The sequence below is a fragment of the Sebastes fasciatus genome, chromosome 9 (genome assembly GCF_043250625.1).
Source record: "Sebastes fasciatus isolate fSebFas1 chromosome 9, fSebFas1.pri, whole genome shotgun sequence".
Lineage (NCBI taxonomy): Eukaryota > Metazoa > Chordata > Actinopteri > Perciformes > Sebastidae > Sebastes > Sebastes fasciatus.
In genome coordinates, this window is record NC_133803.1 from 18,780,637 (window position 1) to 18,801,003 (window position 20,367).

Genomic DNA, 20,367 nt, shown 5'->3' on the forward strand with positions numbered 1-20,367 from the left:
ATTACAAACTGTATTTTAATACAGTGCACTTTCATAGACTAAGCTACTGCAGTTACCCTGCACTATAGTAATTTTTAACAGTCTCTTCTGCACTATATTCACTTTTTAATAGTTGTGTATCACAGCTGTTACCCTGCACTATATTCAGTTTTAACAGTTTTCTTCATCTCCTTGTATTTTTATATCTGGTATATTTTTTTGTACTTTGTACTTTGCACTACTAAATTCTTTACTGCCTTTTTACTAACATGTTTTGCACTAAGGAACTGTGATGCTGGAAACTTGAATTTCCCTCTATAGATTTTTTTACTTAAATAAAAGTAGCAATACCACAGTATAAAAATACTCTGTTACATGTAAAAATCCTGCATTCAAAATTGTACTTAGGTAAAAGTAAATACAGTATTAGCATAAAAATATTACTTTATATACTGCTGGTATCTTTAGATCTAATAATAATAATAATAATAAATAATCATGTATTAGTTGATTGGTATCTTTATATAATAATAATAATGCATCATCATTAGTTGATTTATAACTGCAAACTAAAGTTAGTATAAGCATGAAATGGCATTAAATGGAAATAGCTCAAATCAAAATTGTACTTAAGTAAAGTAATTTTGTTACAGTGAGGCTAGTCTTTAATAAAATACTCTACTATTGCTTATAGTAAAATTAAAAATTTAAATTTTGAACTTGTAAAAGTAAGGCAGACTGCCACGTGCAGCGCCTCATTTGGATGTGTCTGACGCTTTGGAGCTTAACTTCCCTACGTTTCTCCTACAAATGGGCCTTGAGCTTGTTTGGAGGTTCTAGCAGGGGAGCGCAGCTACTGGTACACCGAAGGATGGTCGTCCGCCGGGGGGACCTCGTCCTCTTCCACCGAGCGCGGGGCTTCGGGAGGGACACACATGGAGCGGTGAGGGAGGAAGGGGACACCCGCCTAGCCAGCCAGATCAGCCGAATCAACCCTAGCGATCAATGGGGTGACAGATGTCGCAGCCAGATCGCCCTCACATCCAAACAGTATACAGGAGGGCGTGTCTTATATATAGAAGATTAAATTGAACCCGTTTACTATCGTGGTGTTAAATACTAACGCGATCTTATAATCCCCTTAGTTCGCTTGACGTGTTTATAAACGAGTATATTGTGTGTAAAGTTTATACCGAAACATTATAGAACGAACACAGCACGGCCGGTTAGAATTTCTCCCATGATGCCTAGCAGCAATATGTTAATGAGCAGTGTTTCTATTGGCTAAAACCAACCAATCACAGTTTACTCCACCTTTATCATCTTGTTTCCCCATCACTACAACATTATATAAGGACTTAACTTGTGTTTTTCTGTCCATTACACCCTGATTACTCCACGACAGCACAGGTATGACTAATCATAAACTCACTCCTCCACGTTATGTGCATTTTGTATTCAGTAATATGTGATATTTACTCCTTTTTTTGTTTAGTTTTAGAGATTTAACTTCCAAAATCATACAGTCATGGCTGAGAGAGTTGTGCTGCACAGAACCAACCAATCGCAGTCTTCAAATCTTTACCACTCCTTTATCAGCTTTTGTTCAACATTATGTAACGACTTAACTTGTGTTTTTCTGTCCCCTTCACACCCTGATTACTCCACAGCAACACAGGTATGACTAATCATAAACTCACTCCTCCATGTTATGTGCATTTTTGTATTCAGTAATATGTGATATTTTGTGTTTTCTTTTTTAGTTTTTAGAGATTTATCTTGCAAAATACTACAGTCATGGCTGGGAAAGTTGTGCTGCACTACTTCAATGGGAGAGGGAAAATGGAGTCAATCCGATGGCTTTTGGCTGTTGCAGAGGTTGAGGTAAGTGAAGGGTGTGGATCATCAAATATTTGGCACACTATAAAGGCAGCAGAGTTTTTCCTTCATCAGATTCTCCACTTGAATAACATCTGCTATTATCTTCCTTATCAGCAACTCTTAGTTATTCCTTTTAAGTATTCAGTGAATCTTCTTCTTACATTCAGTTTTTAAACAATGAAAACTGAGATCAGTAAAAATAAACTTCAAGCTGTGCAGTTGTTTGCTGTGCAATTTCTGCATAGCAAATTGCACAATGATGACTGTTACTGTCCAGTAGGTGGTATTAATCTGGAGTTTTGCTGTTTATTAGGAAACTTCCTGAGTGTGAACTAAATCTGTTATATAATCTCATGTTCACAGTTTGATGAGGTGTATCTGACAACTCGTGAGCAGTATGAAAAACTGCTGAGTGGTAAGTTGGTTTCAGTTCTCTATGGTCTGTTTCCAAGCGTTGCTTTTTCTATGTAATTATCTGTTAACTTCAACCCATTTAGGATGCAACTTGGAGTCAGGTGACCTCTTTGTGGCGAATCTCTTGTGACCTGTAGCCATAGTTAAATGAATGCTTTACCTCTTGGGTGTGCTGCTCTGCTTTATCTGCTGCTGTGTTTCCTGTGTTTCCAGATGGAGATCTCATGTTTCAACAGGTTCCTCTGGTGGAAATTGATGGCATGAAGCTCATTCAGACAAAAGCAATCTTGCACTACATCGCAGAGAAATACAATCTTCATGGAAAAGATATCAAAGAACGTGTCATGTATGGTCCTTTTTTTTTAGATTATGAGTGATATGTGATTTTTGGTGGATGAATCTGTGTGACAGTGTCTGCTTTCCCTCAGGATCAACATGTACTCAGAGGGACTGATCGATCTCATGGAAATGATCATGATTTTGCCCTTCAGCGCTGATAAAGAGGAAAAACTGGAAAACATTCAAAGTAAAGCAAAAGGCCGCTACCTTCCTGTGTTTGAAAAGGTACCACCATACATATTATATTAAATAGTGTGGTCTAATAACTGATTAATCTTGGTGAAAAAAAAACCTAAAAGTTTGAAAATGAACCTGTTGATGATTATATATGACAACTAAACAAGATATTGTGTGTCTTTGACAAACATCTCAGGCGCTGTCTGGGTCCATATACCTGGTGGGAGGTAATCTAAGCTGTGCAGATGTGCAGCTGATGGAATGCACTCTGATGCTGGAGGAGAAATTTCCTGGAATCCTCGCCGACTTTTGCAACGTCAAGGTAAAAGTGACAGGCTGGGTATACAAAGGAACAAAAACAACATAAAAAAATTGTAACTTGTTCCTATGAAATCCCAATATATTGTTAATAATCACAACAAAAATACATAGTGATTACTGAATGCTCTGCTCAAGGATGACTTCCTGTGTTTCCCTCCAGTCTTTCCAGGGCAGGATGACCCGGATTCCCGCCATCGGCAGGTTCCTGGAACCAGGCAGCAACAGGAAGCCGCAGCCAGATGACACCTATGTGAAGACTGTCTTGGAGGTGTTAAAATTCACCAAATTATCACTGAAATAAACTTCATACATTATTATATCTGTTGGTTTATGTTGAGATGAATACTGCACTATCCATCACTAATCTAATTAGCATGACAGGAATCTATGAAATCCTTAATTACATTACACTGGTGTTTTTAATGTGAAGGTTCTACTAAATAAATGGTTCATTTTTGAGGAACATTTAAGAAACTGCCTGTGTTTTTGTTCTGTTAATTCAATGACATAATTTGGATTATCTCCACAGCATGTATATAAAAAGAAAAACATTACAAATCACAATTGTTTATTTTAGTTTTGCTATTACTGTATTAACATCACAAACTATTCAAGGGACAGTGTGTAGGATTTGGTGCCATCTGGTGGTGTGGTTGCAGATTGCAACCAACTCAGTACCCCTCCGCTCACTCCTTCCTTTCCAAGACTGCGGTAACGTGAACCGCCGGGTATGAAACCGTGGTAACGCCGTTCGCCTCGCACAGAGGCCATCGTTACCATAATAGAGTGCTGCAGGGATGACGTATTTTTGTAGGCCAACCAGGAAGTTAGCATTGCCCTTTGTCCTTCGACAATTTAAAACATTATTGAACAAACACAGCACGGCCAGTTAGTATTTTTCCCATGATGTCTAGCGGCAACATGTTAATGAGCTATTGTAACCGAGGGTCTTTTATGTGCGCCTATACTTATTTATTGTAACATAAATACATGGAGAGACGGAGGTTTGAGCATGCAGGCAACCTCTTTACTGCGTTGAGTCATCTCCCCTAGTCACAGCAGCGTACATACACACATTACTACTTTGGCTTTCTCTTCACAATAAAAGCACTGCACTGCCTTGTTTTTACTAACAGGAAGGGAGTAAAGCTTGAAATAGTTCACTAAAAGTCAACTCAATAAAATAGCTGACACTATGTTTGTATTGGCCAGAACCAACCAATCACAGTCGTCTGATGTTTACCCCGCCTCTATCAGTTTTTTCCCCCCTAACACTACTACATCATATAAGGACTTAACTTGTGTTTTACTGTCCACTTCACCCTGATTACTCCACAGCAGCTGGGGCAGTGCACAGGTATGACTAATCATAAACTCACTTTTCCACGTTACATGCATTTGTATTCAGTAATATGTAATATTTAGTCTGTCTTTTTTTTAGTTTAAGAGATTTAACTTCCAAAATCAGTCATGGCTGGGAAAGTTGTGCTGCACTACTTCAATGGGAGAGGGAAAATGGAGTCAATCCGTTGGCTTTTGACCGTTGCAGAGGTCGAGGTAAGTGAAGGGTGTGGTGGTATTAATCTGAAATTTTGCTGTCTATTAGGAAACCTCCTGAACGTGCCCTAAATTTGTCATATAATCTCATGTTCACAGTTTGATGAGGTGTATCTGACAACTCGAGAGCAGTATGAAAAAATGCTGAGTGGTAAGTTGGTTTCAGTTCTCTCTGGTCTGTTTCCAAGCCTTGCTTTTGGAGTCAGGCGACGTTTTTGAGGTGAATGTCTTGTGACCTGTAGTCATAGTTATAATCTACAAGTTAAATAAATGTTTTACCTCTTGGGTGTGCTGCTCTGCTTTATCTGCTACTGTGTTTCCAGACGGAGATCTCATGTTTCAACAGGTTCCTCTGGTGGAAATTGATGGCATGAAGCTCATTCAGACAAAAGCAATCTTGAACTACATCGCAGAGAAATACAATCTTTATGGAAAAGATATCAAAGAACGTGTCATGTATGGTCCATTTCTTTAGATTATGAGTGTCTTCTATGACATGTGATTTTTGGTGGATGAATCTGTGTGACAGTGTTTGCTTTCTCTCAGGATCAACATGTACTCAGAGGGACTGATGGATCTCATGGAAATTATCATGAAATTGCCCTTCAGCACTGATAAAGAAGAAAAACTGGAAAACATTCAAAGTAAAGCAAAAGACCGCTACCTTCCTGTGTTTGAAAAGGTACCACCATGCTTAGTGTACATATCATATTAAATAGTGTGGTCTAACTGATAAATCTTCGTTTAAAACCCTAAAAGTTTGAAAATGAACCTGTTGATGATTATATATGACAACTAAACAAGATATTGTGGGTCTTTGACAAACATCTCAGGCGCTGTCTGGGTCCATATACCTGGTGGGAGGTAATCTAAGCTGTGCTGATGTGCAGCTGATGGAATGCACTCTGATGTTGGAGGAGCTTTTTCCTGGAATCCTCGCCGACTTTCGCAACGTCAAGGTAAAAGTGTAACAGGCTGGGTATACAAAGGAACAAAAACAACATCAAAAAATGTAGCTTGTTCCTATGAAATCCCAGTATGTTGTTAATAATCACAACAAAAATACATACTGATCTCTGAATGCTCTGCTCAAGGATGACTTCCTGTGTTTCCCTCCAGTCTTTCCAGGGTAGGATGACCCGGATTCCCGCCATCGGCAGGTTCCTGCAGCCAGGCAGCAAAAGGAAGCCACCGCCAGATGACACCCTCATAAAGACCGCCATGGAGGTGTTCAAAGTCACATTACCATTGAAATAAACTTTGTACATTCCTCACACAAGCAGAGTGAATGGTTCATTATGCAAGTACAGCACGTACGTCATGTGGATCAGTTATATCTGCTGGTTTATGTTGAGATGAATACTGCACTATCTATCACTAATCTAATTAGCATGACAGGAATCTATGTAATCCTTAATTACACTACATGGGTGTTTTTAATGTGAAGGTTCTACTAAATAAAGCGTTCATTTTTGAGGAACATTTGAGAAACTGCCTGTGTTTTTGTTCTGTTAATTAAGTGACATCATTTGGATTATCTCCACACCATGTACATAAAAAGAAAAGCATTAAAAATCACATTTGTTTATTTTAGTTTGCTATTACTGGATAAACATCACAAATTATTAAAGGGACAGTGTGTAAGATTTGGCACCATCTGGTGGTGTAGTTGCAGATTGCAACCAACTGAGTACCCCTCCGCTCACTCCTTCCTTTCCAAGACTGCGGTAACGTGAACCGCCGAGTGTAAAACCGTGGCGACACTGTTCGCCTCGCTCCGAGGCCATCATTACCATGATATAGTGCTGCAGGGATGACGTATTTTTGTAGGCCAACCAGGAAGTTAGCATCACCTTGGGTTCCCTCGACAATTTAAAACATTATCGAACGAACACAGCAGTTAGTATTTTTCCCATGATGTCTAGCGGCAACATGTTAATGAGCTATCGTAACCGAGGGTCTTTTATGTACGCCTATACTTATTTATTGTAACATAAATACACGGAGAGACGGAGGCTTGAGCATGCAGGCAACTTCTTTACTGCGTTGAGTCATCTCCCCTAGTCACAGCAGCGTACCTACACACATTACTACTTCCGCTTTCTCTCCCAATAAAATCTCTGCACTGCCTTGTATCTACTAACAGGAAGGTAGTAAAGCTTGAAATGATTCACTAAAAGTCAACTCAATAAAATAGCTGACACTATCTTTGAATTGGCCAGAACCAACCAATACAGTCGTCAGATGTTTACCCCGCCTTTATAATTTTTTTCCCCTCAACACTACAACATCATATAAGGACTTAACTTGTGTTTTACTGTCCACTTCACCCTGATTACTCCACAGCAGCTGGGGCAGTGCACAGGTATGACTAATCATAAACTCACTTTTCCACGTTACGTGCATTTGTATTCAGTAATATGTAAAATTTAGTATGTCTTTTTTTTAGTTTAAGAGATTTAACTTCCAAAATCAGTCATGGCTGGGAAAGTTGTGCTGCACTACTTCAATGGGAGAGGGAATATGGAGTCAATCCGTTGGCTTTTGACCGTTGCAGAGGTCGAGGTAAGTGAAGGGTGTGGTGGTATTAATCTGAAGTTTTGCTGTCTTTTAGGAAACCTCCTGGATGTGCCCTAAATCTGTCATATAATCTCATGTTCACAGTTTGATGAGGTGTATCTGACAACTCGAGAGCAGTATGAAAAAATGCTGAGTGGTAAGTTGGTTTCAGTTCTCTCTGGCCTGTTTCCAAGTCTTGCTTTTGGAGTCAGGCGACGTTTTTGAGGTGAATGTCTTGTGACCTGTAGCCATAGTTATAATCTACAAGTTAAATAAATGTTTTACCTCTTGGGTGTGCTGCTTTGCTTTATCTGCTGCTGTGTTTCCTGTGTTTCCAGAGGGAGATCTCATGTTTCAACAGGTTCCTCTGGTGGAAATTGATGGCATGAAGCTCATTCAGACAAAAGCAATCTTCAACTACATCGCAGAGAAATACAATCTTCATGGAAAAGATATCAAAGAACGTGTCATGTATGGTCCTTTTTTTTTAGATTATGAGTGATATGTGATTTTCAGTGGGTGAATCTGTGTGACAGTGTCTGCTTTCCCTCAGGATCAACATGTACTCAGAGGGACTGATCGATCTCATGGAAATGATCATGATTTTGCCCTTCAGCGCTGATAAAGAGGAAAAACTGGAAAACATTCAAAGTAAAGCAAAAGGCCGCTACCTTCCTGTGTTTGAAAAGGTACCACCATACATATTATATTAAATAGTGTGGTCTAATAACTGATTAATCTTGGTGAAAAAAAACCTAAAAGTTTGAAAATGAACCTGTTGATGATTATATATGACAACTAAACAAGATATTGTGTGTCTTTGACAAACATCTCAGGCGCTGTCTGGGTCCATATACCTGGTGGGAGGTAAGCTAAGCTGTGCAGATGTGCAGCTGATGGAATGCACTCTGATGTTGGAGGAGCTTTTTCCTGGAATCCTCGCCGACTTTCGCAACGTCAAGGTAAATGTGTAAAAGCGACAGTGTGGGTATACAAAGGAGCAAAAACAACATCAAAAAAATTTAACTTGTTCCTATGAAATCCCAGTATGTTGTTAATAATCACAACAAAAATACATAGTGATTACTGAATGCTCTGCTCAAGGATGACTTCCTGTGTTTCCCTCCAGTCTTTCCAGGGCAGGATGACCCGGATTCCCGCCATCGGCAGGTTCCTGGAGCCAGGCAGCAACAGGAAGCCGCAGCCAGATGACACCTATGTGAAGACTGTCTTGGAGGTGTTCAAAGTCACCAAATTACCACTGAAATAAACTTCAGACATTATTATATCTGTTTGTTTATGTTGAGATGAATACTGCACTATCCATCACTAATCTAATTAGCATGACAGGAATCTATGAAATCCTTAATTACACTACATGGGTGTTTTTAATGTGAAGGTTCCACTAAATAAAGGGTTCATTTTTGAGGAACATTTAAGAAACTGCCTGTGTTTTTGTTCTGTTAATTCAATGACATAATTTGGATTATCTCCACAGCATGTATATAAAAAGAAAAACATTACAAATCACAATTGTTTATTTTAGTTTTGCTATTACTGTATTAACATCACAAACTATTCAAGGGACAGTGTGTAGGATTTGGTGCCATCTGGTGGTGTGGTTGCAGATTGCAACCAACTCAGTACCCCTCCGCTCACTCCTTCCTTTCCAAGACTGCGGTAACGTGAACCGCCGGGTATGAAACCGTGGTAACGCCGTTCGCCTCGCACAGAGGCCATCGTTACCATAATAGAGTGCTGCAGGGATGACGTATTTTTGTAGGCCAACCAGGAAGTTAGCATTGCCCTTTGTCCTTCGACAATTTAAAACATTATTGAACGAACACAGCACGGCCAGTTAGTATTTTTCCCATGATGTCTAGCGGCAACATGTTAATGAGCTATTGTAACCGAGGGTCTTTTATGTGCGCCTATACTTATTTATTGTAACATAAATACACAGAGAGACGGAGGCTTGAGCATGCAGGCAACTTCTTTACTGCGTTGAGTCATATCCCCTAGTCACAGCAGCGTACCTACACACATTAATACTTCCGCTTTCTCTTCCAATAAAATCTCTGCACTGCCTTGTATCTACTAACAGGAAGGGAGTAAAGCTTGAAATGATTCACTAACAGTCAACTCAATAAAATAGCTGACACTATCTTTGAATTGGCCAGAACCAACCAATCACAGTCGTCCGATGTTTACCCCGCCTTTATCATTTTTTTCCCCTCAACACTACTACATCATATAAGGACTTAACTTGTGTTTTACTGTCCACTTCACCCTGATTACTCCACAGCAGCTGGGGCAGTGCACAGGTATGACCAATCATAAACTCACTTTTCCACGTTACATGCATTTGTATTCAGTAATATGTAATATTTAGTCTGTCTTTTTTTTAGTTTAAGAGATTTAACTTCCAAAATCAGTCATGGCTGGGAAAGTTGTGCTGCACTACTTCAATGGGAGAGGGAAAATGGAGTCAATCCGTTGGCTTTTGACCGTTGCAGAGGTCGAGGTAAGTGAAGGGTGTGGTGGTATTAATCTGAAGTTTTGCTGTCTATTAGGAAACCTCCTGAACGTGCCCTAAATTTGTCATATAATTTCATGTTCACAGTTTGATGAGGTGTATCTGACAACTCGAGAGCAGTATGAAAAAATGCTGAGTGGTAAGTTGGTTTCAGTTCTCTCTGGCCTGTTTCCAAGTCTTGCTTTTGGAGTCAGGCGACGTTTTTGAGGTGAATGTCTTGTGACCTGTAGTCATAGTTATAATCTACAAGTTAAATAAATGTTTTACCTCTTGGGTGTGCTGCTCTGCTTTATCTGCTACTGTGTTTCCAGACGGAGATCTCATGTTTCAACAGGTTCCTCTGGTGGAAATTGATGGCATGAAGCTCATTCAGACAAAAGCAATCTTGAACTACATCGCAGAGAAATACAATCTTTATGGAAAAGATATCAAAGAACGTGTCATGTATGGTCCATTTCTTTAGATTATGAGTGTCTTCTATGACATGTGATTTTTGGTGGATGAATCTGTGTGACAGTGTTTGCTTTCTCTCAGGATCAACATGTACTCAGAGGGACTGATGGATCTCATGGAAATGATCATGAAATTGCCCTTCAGCGCTGATAAAGAAGAAAAACTGGAAAACATTCAAAGTAAAGCAAAAGACCGCTACCTTCCTGTGTTTGAAAAGGTACCACCATGCTTAGTGTACATATCATATTAAATAGTGTGGTCTAACTGATAAATCTTCGTTTAAAACCCTAAAAGTTGGAAAATGAACCTGTTGATGATTATATATGACAACTAAACAAGATATTGTGGGTCTTTGACAAACATCTCAGGCGCTGTCTGGGTCCATATACCTGGTGGGAGGTAATCTAAGCTGTGCTGATGTGCAGCTGATGGAATGCACTCTGATGTTGGAGGAGCTTTTTCCTGGAATCCTCGCCGACTTTCGCAACGTCAAGGTAAAAGTGTAACAGGCTGGGTATACAAAGGAACAAAAACAACATCAAAAAATGTAGCTTGTTCCTATGAAATCCCAGTATGTTGTTAATAATCACAACAAAAATACATACTGATCTCTGAATGCTCTGCTCAAGGATGACTTCCTGTGTTTCCCTCCAGTCTTTCCAGGGTAGGATGACCCAGATTCCTGCCATCGGCAGGTTCCTGCAGCCAGGCAGCAAAAGGAAGCCACCGCCAGATGACACCCTCATAAAGACCGCCATGGAGGTGTTCAAAGTCACATTACCATTGAAATAAACTTTGTACATTCCTCACACAAGCAGAGTGAATGGTTCATTATGCAAGTACAGCACGTACGTCATGTGGATCAGTTATATCTGCTGGTTTATGTTGAGATGAATACTGCACTATCTATCACTAATCTAATTAGCATGACAGGAATCTATGTAATCCTTAATTACACTACATGGGTGTTTTTAATGTGAAGGTTCCACTAAATAAAGCGTTCATTTTTGAGGAACATTTGAGAAACTGCCTGTGTTTTTGTTCTGTTAATTAAGTGACATAATTTGGATTATCTCCACACCATGTACATAAAAAGAAAAGCATTAAAAATCACATTTGTTTATTTTAGTTTGCTATTACTGGATAAACATCACAAATTATTAAAGGGACAGTGTGTAAGATTTGGCACCATCTGGTGGTGTAGTTGCAGATTGCAACCAACTGAGTACCCCTCCGCTCACTCCTTCCTTTCCAAGACTGCGGTAACGTGAACCGCCGAGTGTAAAACCGTGGCGACACTGTTCGCCTCGCTCCGAGGCCATCATTACCATGATATAGTGCTGCAGGGATGACGTATTTTTGTAGGCCAACCAGGAAGTTAGCATCACCTTGGGTTCCCTCGACAATTTAAAATATTATCGAACGAACACAGCAGTTAGTATTTTTCCCATGATGTCTAGCGGCAACATGTTAATGAGCTATCGTAACCGAGGGTCTTTTATGTGCGCCTATACTTATTTATTGTAACATAAATACATGGAGAGACGGAGGCTTGAGCATGCAGGCAACTTCTTTACTGCGTTGAGTCATCTCCCCTAGTCACAGCAGCGTACCTACACACATTACTACTTCCGCTTTCTCTTCCAATAAAATCTCTGCACTGCCTTGTATCTACTAACAGGAAGGTAGTAAAGCTTGAAATGATTCACTAAAAGTCAACTCAATAAAATAGCTGACACTATCTTTGAATTGGCCAGAACCAACCAATACAGTCGTCAGATGTTTACCCCGCCTTTATCATTTTTTTCCCCTCAACACTACTACATCATATAAGGACTTAACTTGTGTTTTACTGTCCACTTCATCCTGATTACTCCACAGCAGCTGGGGCAGTGCACAGGTATGACTAATCATAAACTCACTTTTCCACGTTACGTGCATTTGTATTCAGTAATATGTAAAATTTAGTCTGTCTTTTTTTTAGTTTAAGAGATTTAACTTCCAAAATCAGTCATGGCTGGGAAAGTTGTGCTGCACTACTCCAATGGGAGAGGGAAAATGGAGTCAATCCGTTGGCTTTTGACCGTTGCAGAGGTCGAGGTAAGTGAAGGGTGTGGTGGTATTAATCTGAAGTTTTGCTGTCTATTAGGAAACCTCCTGAACGTGCCCTAAATCTGTCATATAATCTCATGTTCACAGTTTGATGAGGTGTATCTGACAACTCGAGAGCAGTATGAAAAAATGCTGAGTGGTAAGTTGGTTTCAGTTCTCTCTGGTCTGTTTCCAAGCCTTGCTTTTGGAGTCAGGCGACGTTTTTGAGGTGAATGTCTTGTGACCTGTAGTCATAGTTATAATCTACAAATTAAATTAATGTTTTACCTCTTGGGTGTGCTGCTCTGCTTTATCTGCTGCTGTGTTTCCTGTGTTTCCAGATGGAGATCTCATGTTTCAACAGGTTCCTCTGGTGGAAATTGATGGCATGAAGCTTGTTCAGACAAAAGCAATCTTGCACTACATCGCAGAGAAATACAATCTTCATGGAAAAGATATCAAAGAACGTGTCATGTATGGTCCTTTTTTTTTAGATTATGAGTGATATGTGATTTTCAGTGGGTGAATCTGTGTGACAGTGTTTGCTTTCCCTCAGGATCAACATGTACTCAGAGGGACTGATCGATCTCATGGAAATGATCATGATTTTGCCCTTCAGCGCTGATAAAGAGGAAAAACTGGAAAACATTCAAAGTAAAGCAAAAGGCCGCTACCTTCCTGTGTTTGAAAAGGTACCACCATACATATTATATTAAATAGTGTGGTCTAATAACTGATTAATCTTGGTGAAAAAAAACCTAAAAGTTTGAAAATGAACCTGTTGATGATTATATATGACAACTAAACAAGATATTGTGTGTCTTTGACAAACATCTCAGGCGCTGTCTGGGTCCATATACCTGGTGGGAGGTAAGCTAAGCTGTGCAGATGTGCAGCTGATGGAATGCACTCTGATGTTGGAGGAGCTTTTTCCTGGAATCCTCGCCGACTTTCGCAACGTCAAGGTAAATGTGTAAAAGTGACAGGCTGGGTATACAAAGGAACAAAAACAACATCAAAAAAATTTAACTTGTTCCTATGAAATCCCAGTATATTGTTAATAATCACAACAAAAATACATAGTGATTACTGAATGCTCTGCTCAAGGATGACTTCCTGTGTTTCCCTCCAGTCTTTCCAGGGCAGGATGACCCGGATTCCCGCCATCGGCAGGTTCCTGGAGCCAGGCAGCAACAGGAAGCCGCAGCCAGATGACACCTATGTGAAGACTGTCTCGGAGGTGTTCAAATTCACATTACCATTGAAATAATTTTTGTACATTCCTCACACAAGCAGAGTGAATGGTTCATTATGCAAGTACAGCACGTACGTCATGTGGATCAGTTATATCTGTTGGTTTATGTTGAGATGAATACTGCACTATCCATCACTAATCTAATTAGCATGACAGGAATCTATGTAATCCTTAATTTATTTTAGTTTTGCTATTACTGTATTAACATCACAAACTATTAAAGGGACAGTGTGTAAGATTTGGTGCCATCTAGTGATGTGGTTGCAGATTGCAACCAACTGAGTACCCCTCCGCTCACTCCTTCCTTTCCAAGACTGTGGTAACGTGAACCGCCGAGTGTAAAACTGTTTCCCTCGCTCAGTGGCCATCGTTACCATAATAGAGTGCTGCAGGGATGAGGTATTTTTGTAGGCAAACCCGGAAGTTAGCATCGCCCTGCAGGGTCGGCGCCAGAGTGTTAGGGGCGGACGGGCAATCAGCTTTGGCAGGGGGGGCATATTTTTTCACCTCATATAGCCTTTATTAAGTATATCTTTAACATTATCATGTTTCATGATAGAAATAAACTGACAGAGAGGTGTAAACATACTGCCACTTATGCGCACAGGTGCGCATGCAAGCATACGTTATGCGGACAAAAACAGGTTATAAACTAACACCGTGTCCTAACTGGATGCGAGCGTCCAACTATCGCGCTGCATCGCGCATCGGACGCTCTCTGTCCAATACGTTAAATCTGCACATCTGTTACATCATGTAAACAAACCAGGAACATATCAGCTGTGAGCTCCAGATCAGACTGGAGCTGAAGACGTAACCACCTCAAAGATGGGTTAGTAGTACTTAATAACATGTTATCTTCCTACGTTCGTACTTTTTTTTTTTATCAGAAAACACACGTTTTATTTGTGATATTTACTGGAAATAACATACGATATAGCCAAGAGCAAGTAGGTTGTTATCTATTTATCTTCTCCAGCCAGCTGCCACCTTATTATGGTTTCTGTTTTGAAATGAGGAGGTACTGGAGGCTACAGATAACTCCTCAGGCATAACTCTTCATAACTATAATTTATGTTAATAAAGACTAAATGTGGATGTTTCCCTCACCAGTTGTTGTCCCTGCTCAGCCTGCTGTATAACATTAGTTCATTGTTTTATTCCACGATACTGAACAGAATAATCCAAACAGGTAATAAAAGTAAGATGTGAGAGGAGCACAGGATGCTTTTTACTCTCTTGGTCCTAATTGTGCTTTAATGCACCAGGCCTGTAGATCTACTTTCTCTAATTTTTTTCTATTGAGCTAGATTTAAAAAAAAAACAAAAAAAAAAAAAAAAACACGCAAACGGAGCGGATCAAAACGAGGCTTCTTACAGAAATATTGTAGTGACAGTTCATATTCCCAAGAGTTTCCATATTTGTATCTTTGCGCTGTGTGTTTGTGTTTTATTTGAACCATTAGTGAGGTGGCTGTTATATTTTTTGACAAGTAGCTCGTAATAAAGTTTCACTGGTGAACTTTATTACATATAACTGCGAGCGTCAATGCTTGTGCTGAAAGTGTCAGTAATCAAGTTAATATTTTCATTTACATCCAGGACAACTGACCCGGTTTTCTCGGCTCATTTTATCTAAACTAATCAGACGTTCCTCTCAATATGAGTGACAGGAAAAAATAGGAACCGTGTATCCGATAGAAGTTCAGACAAAACGCCACGCCGTGCTGTGCAGCACCATGTTGCTTGCAGCCAGCTAGGACACTCCAATAGAAAACAATGTAATCAAGCCCAAGTGTTTCCTAAATGCAAAACTATCACTGTTTTGTGCTTTATTTGCATTGCAGTGTTAAGTCCTTCCATTACCAAACTGAATGACTTCATTTTACTTATAGCTTAGCTGTTATTTCAGTTTAGTTTTTTGTCAGGAGAGAATTCAGCTGAGGGGGCAGTGACCTTTTTGGACGGGCCTGGACCCCCATGGCCCGCCCCTAACGCCGACGCTGTTGCCCTGGTTCCCTTGACAAAAAGCCAATGGGATTTTTCCATTGGGTTTTGGATTATTGCAGAAAATAAACTCTGTGGCACACAAACGCTTATGATACATACGTGTGTTGTTCAGCAAGATAATGTTCACAAATAAACAACACTTCTATGATTTTTGAAGCGTGAATGCAATTGCCATTAGTAAAAAGCTAACGTTAGGCTTTGTCTCATTTAGACACTTGTTAGCAACCGCCTTTTTTAAAGACACATAAAGGCTTCAAAATTCACTAGTGAGGTATTTTCTGACGTATTTCATATCGTAGAACAAAACGTTAAAGTCTCTTGAAATTGTGTTGACCACAGACCTTATTTCAGGCATCTAACTAAAAAAAAAAAACCTTGACTAGCAGACGAGGGAACCGGAAGCGCTAAAATGCTAACTCATTTCTGGGTTTAAGGACTCATTCCTGTAGCACTCTTTAACACTACTTTAGGAGCAACGGAAGTCAGACAGCGGCTGGCGGTACCACGGTTTTGCACTCTGCGGGTCACGTTACCGCAGTTTCACAAGCGTGTCAGAGAACTACGGTGGCCTTCAGATAACATAGAAACGCAAAAGTCTCTCTCTAGAGCCAGTGTTGGTTTGTCCGTTCTGGGCTACTGTAGAAACATGACCTCTCCGTGAAGAGGATCCGCTCCCTATGTAGATATGAAGGGCTCATTCTAAGCTAACGAAAACACAACAATTATTAGTTTCAGGTGATTATACACTAATGAAAACATAGTTATGAATATTATATTCCATTTCTCCTAATAGATCCCCCGAAATATTACACACTGTTCCTTTAACTTCAATTGTTTTTTTAACGTAAAATACATCACATGAGAAGAAGAATACACATTTATTATTTTTCAGTGATTTTAATATTTGAGATATACTAACCTTGACATTATTAGCAGCCTGCAAAACTGAAGTTGTAGTGTATACAGTAAACCACCTGCCAACACAAACAATTGCACCCACAAAGCTCACGTACATCTGTTGATCTCAAAATCATGATATTTACATTCATGCACATGCTCACTTACAAAAACAAAAATAAGCAGTTTTATTTATATAAAGATCACTGAAACAGATTTACTGCAATAAGATTAGTAGTTAATCTTAAATCTGTTCCTGGTAGCTTTTGCAAAGTTTCTGGTCACATGAAAGTTACCATACAAAACAGAAGGCTTGTTTTAGTACGCTAACTGGGAATGCTGTTTCCTTTAAAACAAGGCTCGTTCATTAAGAGACAGAGAGCCCTCAGTCTGGTCATGTCATCCCTCCGGTCACACCACGAGGAGTAGCAACAGTCGAAACACCATCAACAAACTGTAAGAAAGAGACAACACATCAAAAATGAATCCGTAACATAATTTCACAATGTGTTTGCTTCATAACTTTATTGCATGTTGAGCAAGTTTGACTCTGACCTTAGTCCTGCCATAATGCCAGCAGGCATTAATTTTCCAGATTTGTTGTATCTCATTCCCATCACGACTGAGAGGACTCCCGAGGCAACTGAAAGACAGAAATACACCATGACATGATACCAAATTCTCTAACTCATGATCTGTTGAACAGCAGTATATTATTAGGAAGAGCTTCAGCCATACTCACTCAATGACACCTTGATGTCCTTTGGGTCATAAGAGACATTGAATGCACCATAAGCAGATAACAAACCAAAAACTAAACCAGCCATCAGGGACATCACGCTGCCTACAATGACATAAAAGACACATGATGATAATCAGGGTTAATTAACAAATTAATCAAGTGGCAGAGTTTTTTGGTTCTGACAAAAATGAAAAGCTTTCGTTTCAAATATTTTCATTAGGAAGCATGTCGCATGTCAGTGATACAGACTTCTGTGGGGTGTGTATCATGCCTCATTTCTGGTATATATCAACAAAAACAGACAATACTAGGAACTAAGGGCAAACAAAATGGAGAGAAGCAAATACAAAGAACATAATTAGTTCTTTAGAGGAGATCATCGGTCTCCAAATCTTTTCAAATACCTCCAGTCTGTCATTAAGGGTGTGTCGGATTCTTTCTAGGTGGAGGGTATCAGTCAGTGCTGTTATCCAGGATTTAAATGTTGGCAGCTCTTTCCCTTTCCAGAACAAGAGTATTAGTTTCTTTGCACAGAGGAGACCATAGGACAGGAGATGATGCTGTGTGTTCTGTAGGATTTTAGAGCTTTCGGAAACTCCTAGTATAACCAAATGTGGATCTGGTCTTATTTGGACTTTAAAAATCCTCGAAAAAGAATGAAAATATCGCAACCCAAAAGTCCTGTATTTTAGGGCACAGTGCATAGCTATGGAGTAAATCTGCATCTGCTTGGACACATTTCTCACATATTGGTGACGTTTCTGGAAAGATTTTACGTAGCCTTACTTTAGAGTCATGTAACCTGTGCAGAATCTTAAACTGTATCAAACAGTGTTTGGCATTCAAAGAACAAATGTGAACATACTTCAAGATCTTGTCCCAGATGTCCTCAGCTATTTCTATCCCTATAGGTCTTTTTCCCTGTCCTTTTTTTATACAGCTCATATCTACTTGCTTAAGGTCTTGAAATGTATTGTATTGTACCACACACCCCCACAACAGCCTGTTCTCCCTCCTGCCCTCTGGTAGAAGATACAAGACCCCCAGGACTCTCACCAGCAGACTGAGGAACAGTTTTTTCCCCCAGGCCATCAGACTTTTAAATAGGTAATTCATACGACACCTTCTCACAGCAAAATATATCTTATACTGTATATACTGTATATGTTCTTAATGTATATGTTCTTAATATGCCTGTATATATTCTTAATATGCCCTTGTACAAAGTATTTCCTTTTATAATTGTAATATAACTTATTATTTTAATAGAGCTTCCCAGCAAAAAGCATTACACACGATTGTACCTGTATAACCGGCGTGACAATAAACATCTTGAATCTTGAATCTTGAATATAAATGAAACTGGATGTTTTATCTACTAATACAGTCTAAAATGAAAAGCTTTTCAACCTTTTCTCTTGTATCCCATGTATCCTCCGAAGAGGATGGCTGCAGCATAGCCAAACCCAATCCAGTCCACTGCCATCACAAAGCTGCAAAACACAAAGTACAGCACAGGGATGTCAGGTATTCATGTTGAAGACTTTAAATAGCAAAGCTTACCAAAAAAGGATGGCATCTCTTCCAGACTCTGCCATCTGGCAAGAGGTTAAGGTCCATCAGGACCAAAACCTCAGTTATTGTCATTTTTCCACATACAAAGTACACGATTAAAACGAAATGTCGTTGCTCACGGACCAAGGTGCAAACACAGATATACAAAAACAGTCACAAGCATAGAACAAAGTGCGATGGTGCAGCACAATAAAAAGTGGATGACAGGATGTTATCAGAGTAAAGCAGTATAAAAGCAATCAGGTCTTTAAAAGTGCTATAAATAAAACCCCAATGACTCTCCAGTAGTTCTCCTTGTACAAATACCTAATAAATAGATAAATAGATAAATAGAAATGTCAGTGCAAATAGTGTCAGTGCAAATAGTAGTCCTTAAATGTCTGTTTCATGTCCAGCATGAGACGTGTATATTGGTAGAATTTCAATTTTTTTATTCTTATTTTATTCTAACGTTTTTATCTATTCTTTTTGTTATTATACTGTTTATTTGCACCAACAAAACCAAAGCAGATTCCTAGTGTATACTATAAACTAGTGTATACCTCTTACACCTGGTAATAAACACGATTCTGATTCTGATTCTAATTCTGATTCTGATTCTAATTCTGATTCTGATTCTGATTCTAATTCTGATTCTGATTCTAATTCTGATTTTGAAAACAACAACACTCAAAACAGACTGCTAAACTAAGCTAATGCTAACATTGAAGCACTCTTGAGACAATTTAGTCACCACAAACCAGACGACTAGCTTTAACACCAGCAACTTTACCTCTTTATAAACCTTTTAGCACAATAATACTTGTACTTTAGTACTTTAACCCCTGTTGTCAAGAAGTGTGACAGATCTCTAGGTGTCGCTGTGAGACCTTTAGCTAGCTATCTAAGTGGTTAAAACATTATAACATTAAACAGAGGAAGCGTTAAGACAAACAGCTCATATTCTATAATACATTACCTCATGTGAAGTACGTAGTGTTATCATATTATCACTCTACATTCATTTAGTTTAGGGTAAATATGACATACCTTAGAGTCCAAAGGAGCAGCAACACAACACACACGATTCAATCTGTGACTCTTTTCCTGGTTACTGCCCACTAACCCTGCTGCGCATGCGCCAACAGGTTAGTGCTGTGTTCGAAGTCTTTCGATAAAGTGGGAAAGTAGTGTTTCGTAACATTGATAATCAATACTGGTAGATGAATAACTTTTTTTGTTCCCAATTAAATAACCACAATAAAAACAAATATATATATATTATTATCAAAATCTATTTAAAATGTTACTGAAAAAACATCTCCTAGCTGAACAACTCAAACGTCCCAAAGTCACTGCATGACAGCTTCCAAATTTGTTAGGGAATATTACTATCACTAAATACAAACAGAGGCAGATCCTGCATTTTATCTTTTTGTTTTAGTCCTGTCTTTCAAAGGGGACCAGTGTCAAAATCTAGTTTTAAGACCTTCATTTTTTTATTTATTGACGGACTGTTCACACTATGTTCACCCATTCACTCTGTATCTTTTATATCTCTATTATTGTCTTTATAATTTTTGTATACCTTTACCTCTCATG

The 20,367-nt window shown here is 39.2% G+C and overlaps 6 protein-coding genes across 8 annotated transcripts; 5 read left to right on the top strand and 1 right to left on the bottom strand.

The window, feature by feature from the left end:
* The first annotated feature begins 1,701 nt into the window (after window positions 1-1,701).
* LOC141774081 (glutathione S-transferase A4-like) lies at window positions 1,702-3,585 on the top strand. Its single transcript, XM_074646412.1, has 6 exons — window positions 1,702-1,863; window positions 2,224-2,275; window positions 2,488-2,620; window positions 2,703-2,838; window positions 2,987-3,112; window positions 3,272-3,585. Exons 1-6 carry the CDS (start codon window positions 1,777-1,779, stop codon window positions 3,410-3,412), a joined length of 675 nt encoding a protein of 224 aa, XP_074502513.1. The 5' UTR covers window positions 1,702-1,776; the 3' UTR covers window positions 3,413-3,585.
* Window positions 3,586-4,334: 749 nt separating this feature from the next.
* Window positions 4,335-6,150, top strand: LOC141774084 (glutathione S-transferase A4-like). 2 transcript variants are annotated; one of them, XM_074646417.1, is made up of 7 exons: window positions 4,335-4,468; window positions 4,553-4,668; window positions 4,768-4,819; window positions 4,992-5,124; window positions 5,215-5,350; window positions 5,502-5,627; window positions 5,788-6,150. In XM_074646417.1, the coding sequence occupies exons 2-7, from the start codon at window positions 4,582-4,584 to the stop codon at window positions 5,923-5,925; spliced, it is 672 nt and encodes a 223-aa protein (XP_074502518.1). In that variant the 5' UTR covers window positions 4,335-4,468; window positions 4,553-4,581; the 3' UTR covers window positions 5,926-6,150. The 2 variants fall into 2 exon arrangements, with proteins under 2 accessions (XP_074502518.1, XP_074502519.1); XM_074646418.1 differs by lacking the exon at window positions 4,335-4,468 and having other exon boundaries at window positions 4,534-4,668.
* A 752-nt stretch (window positions 6,151-6,902) lies between these two features.
* On the top strand, window positions 6,903-8,670 carry LOC141774082 (glutathione S-transferase A4-like). Its single transcript, XM_074646414.1, has 7 exons — window positions 6,903-7,033; window positions 7,118-7,233; window positions 7,333-7,384; window positions 7,566-7,698; window positions 7,781-7,916; window positions 8,064-8,189; window positions 8,357-8,670. The coding sequence occupies exons 2-7, from the start codon at window positions 7,147-7,149 to the stop codon at window positions 8,495-8,497; spliced, it is 675 nt and encodes a 224-aa protein (XP_074502515.1). The 5' UTR covers window positions 6,903-7,033; window positions 7,118-7,146; the 3' UTR covers window positions 8,498-8,670.
* A 755-nt stretch (window positions 8,671-9,425) lies between these two features.
* LOC141774083 (glutathione S-transferase A4-like) lies at window positions 9,426-11,242 on the top strand. 2 transcript variants are annotated; one of them, XM_074646415.1, is made up of 7 exons: window positions 9,426-9,551; window positions 9,636-9,751; window positions 9,851-9,902; window positions 10,075-10,207; window positions 10,298-10,433; window positions 10,585-10,710; window positions 10,871-11,242. In XM_074646415.1, exons 2-7 carry the CDS (start codon window positions 9,665-9,667, stop codon window positions 11,006-11,008), a joined length of 672 nt encoding a protein of 223 aa, XP_074502516.1. In that variant the 5' UTR covers window positions 9,426-9,551; window positions 9,636-9,664; the 3' UTR covers window positions 11,009-11,242. The 2 variants fall into 2 exon arrangements, with proteins under 2 accessions (XP_074502516.1, XP_074502517.1); XM_074646416.1 differs by having other exon boundaries at window positions 9,443-9,538; window positions 9,617-9,751.
* Window positions 11,243-11,970: 728 nt separating this feature from the next.
* LOC141774086 (glutathione S-transferase A4-like) lies at window positions 11,971-13,739 on the top strand. The gene is made up of 7 exons (XM_074646420.1): window positions 11,971-12,116; window positions 12,201-12,316; window positions 12,416-12,467; window positions 12,649-12,781; window positions 12,864-12,999; window positions 13,147-13,272; window positions 13,440-13,739. The coding sequence occupies exons 2-7, from the start codon at window positions 12,230-12,232 to the stop codon at window positions 13,575-13,577; spliced, it is 672 nt and encodes a 223-aa protein (XP_074502521.1). The 5' UTR covers window positions 11,971-12,116; window positions 12,201-12,229; the 3' UTR covers window positions 13,578-13,739.
* A 2,692-nt stretch (window positions 13,740-16,431) lies between these two features.
* On the bottom strand, window positions 16,432-19,931 carry tmem14a (transmembrane protein 14A). Its single transcript, XM_074646422.1, has 5 exons — window positions 19,816-19,931; window positions 18,622-18,704; window positions 17,212-17,313; window positions 17,025-17,112; window positions 16,432-16,923 (listed from the first exon to the last, which is right to left on the bottom strand). Exons 2-5 carry the CDS (start codon window positions 18,695-18,697, stop codon window positions 16,881-16,883), a joined length of 309 nt encoding a protein of 102 aa, XP_074502523.1. The 5' UTR covers window positions 18,698-18,704; window positions 19,816-19,931; the 3' UTR covers window positions 16,432-16,880.
* Window positions 19,932-20,367: the final 436 nt, after the last annotated feature.

Excerpts from the sequence above, each read along its gene's own strand:
- tmem14a (XM_074646422.1), bottom strand. The coding sequence starts at position 18,697 with ATGGCAGTGGACTGGATTGGGTTTGGCTATGCTGCAGCCATCCTCTTC. Across the intron at positions 17,314-18,621 it reads CATGGGATACAAGAGAAAAG|GCAGCGTGATGTCCCTGATG; the intron begins GTTGAAAAGCTT and ends ATGTCATTGTAG. Across the intron at positions 16,924-17,024 it reads GGCATTATGGCAGGACTAAG|TTTGTTGATGGTGTTTCGAC; the intron begins GTCAGAGTCAAA and ends TCTTTCTTACAG.
- LOC141774083 (XM_074646415.1), top strand. The coding sequence starts at position 9,665 with ATGGCTGGGAAAGTTGTGCTGCACTACTTCAATGGGAGAGGGAAAATG. Across the intron at positions 9,752-9,850 it reads TGACCGTTGCAGAGGTCGAG|TTTGATGAGGTGTATCTGAC; the intron begins GTAAGTGAAGGG and ends TCATGTTCACAG. Across the intron at positions 10,208-10,297 it reads GATATCAAAGAACGTGTCAT|GATCAACATGTACTCAGAGG; the intron begins GTATGGTCCATT and ends GCTTTCTCTCAG.
- LOC141774086 (XM_074646420.1), top strand. The coding sequence starts at position 12,230 with ATGGCTGGGAAAGTTGTGCTGCACTACTCCAATGGGAGAGGGAAAATG. Across the intron at positions 12,468-12,648 it reads GTATGAAAAAATGCTGAGTG|ATGGAGATCTCATGTTTCAA; the intron begins GTAAGTTGGTTT and ends CTGTGTTTCCAG. Across the intron at positions 12,782-12,863 it reads GATATCAAAGAACGTGTCAT|GATCAACATGTACTCAGAGG; the intron begins GTATGGTCCTTT and ends GCTTTCCCTCAG.
- LOC141774081 (XM_074646412.1), top strand. The coding sequence starts at position 1,777 with ATGGCTGGGAAAGTTGTGCTGCACTACTTCAATGGGAGAGGGAAAATG. Across the intron at positions 1,864-2,223 it reads TGGCTGTTGCAGAGGTTGAG|TTTGATGAGGTGTATCTGAC; the intron begins GTAAGTGAAGGG and ends TCATGTTCACAG. Across the intron at positions 2,276-2,487 it reads GTATGAAAAACTGCTGAGTG|ATGGAGATCTCATGTTTCAA; the intron begins GTAAGTTGGTTT and ends CTGTGTTTCCAG.
- LOC141774082 (XM_074646414.1), top strand. The coding sequence starts at position 7,147 with ATGGCTGGGAAAGTTGTGCTGCACTACTTCAATGGGAGAGGGAATATG. Across the intron at positions 7,234-7,332 it reads TGACCGTTGCAGAGGTCGAG|TTTGATGAGGTGTATCTGAC; the intron begins GTAAGTGAAGGG and ends TCATGTTCACAG. Across the intron at positions 7,699-7,780 it reads GATATCAAAGAACGTGTCAT|GATCAACATGTACTCAGAGG; the intron begins GTATGGTCCTTT and ends GCTTTCCCTCAG.
- LOC141774084 (XM_074646417.1), top strand. The coding sequence starts at position 4,582 with ATGGCTGGGAAAGTTGTGCTGCACTACTTCAATGGGAGAGGGAAAATG. Across the intron at positions 4,669-4,767 it reads TGACCGTTGCAGAGGTCGAG|TTTGATGAGGTGTATCTGAC; the intron begins GTAAGTGAAGGG and ends TCATGTTCACAG. Across the intron at positions 4,820-4,991 it reads GTATGAAAAAATGCTGAGTG|ACGGAGATCTCATGTTTCAA; the intron begins GTAAGTTGGTTT and ends CTGTGTTTCCAG.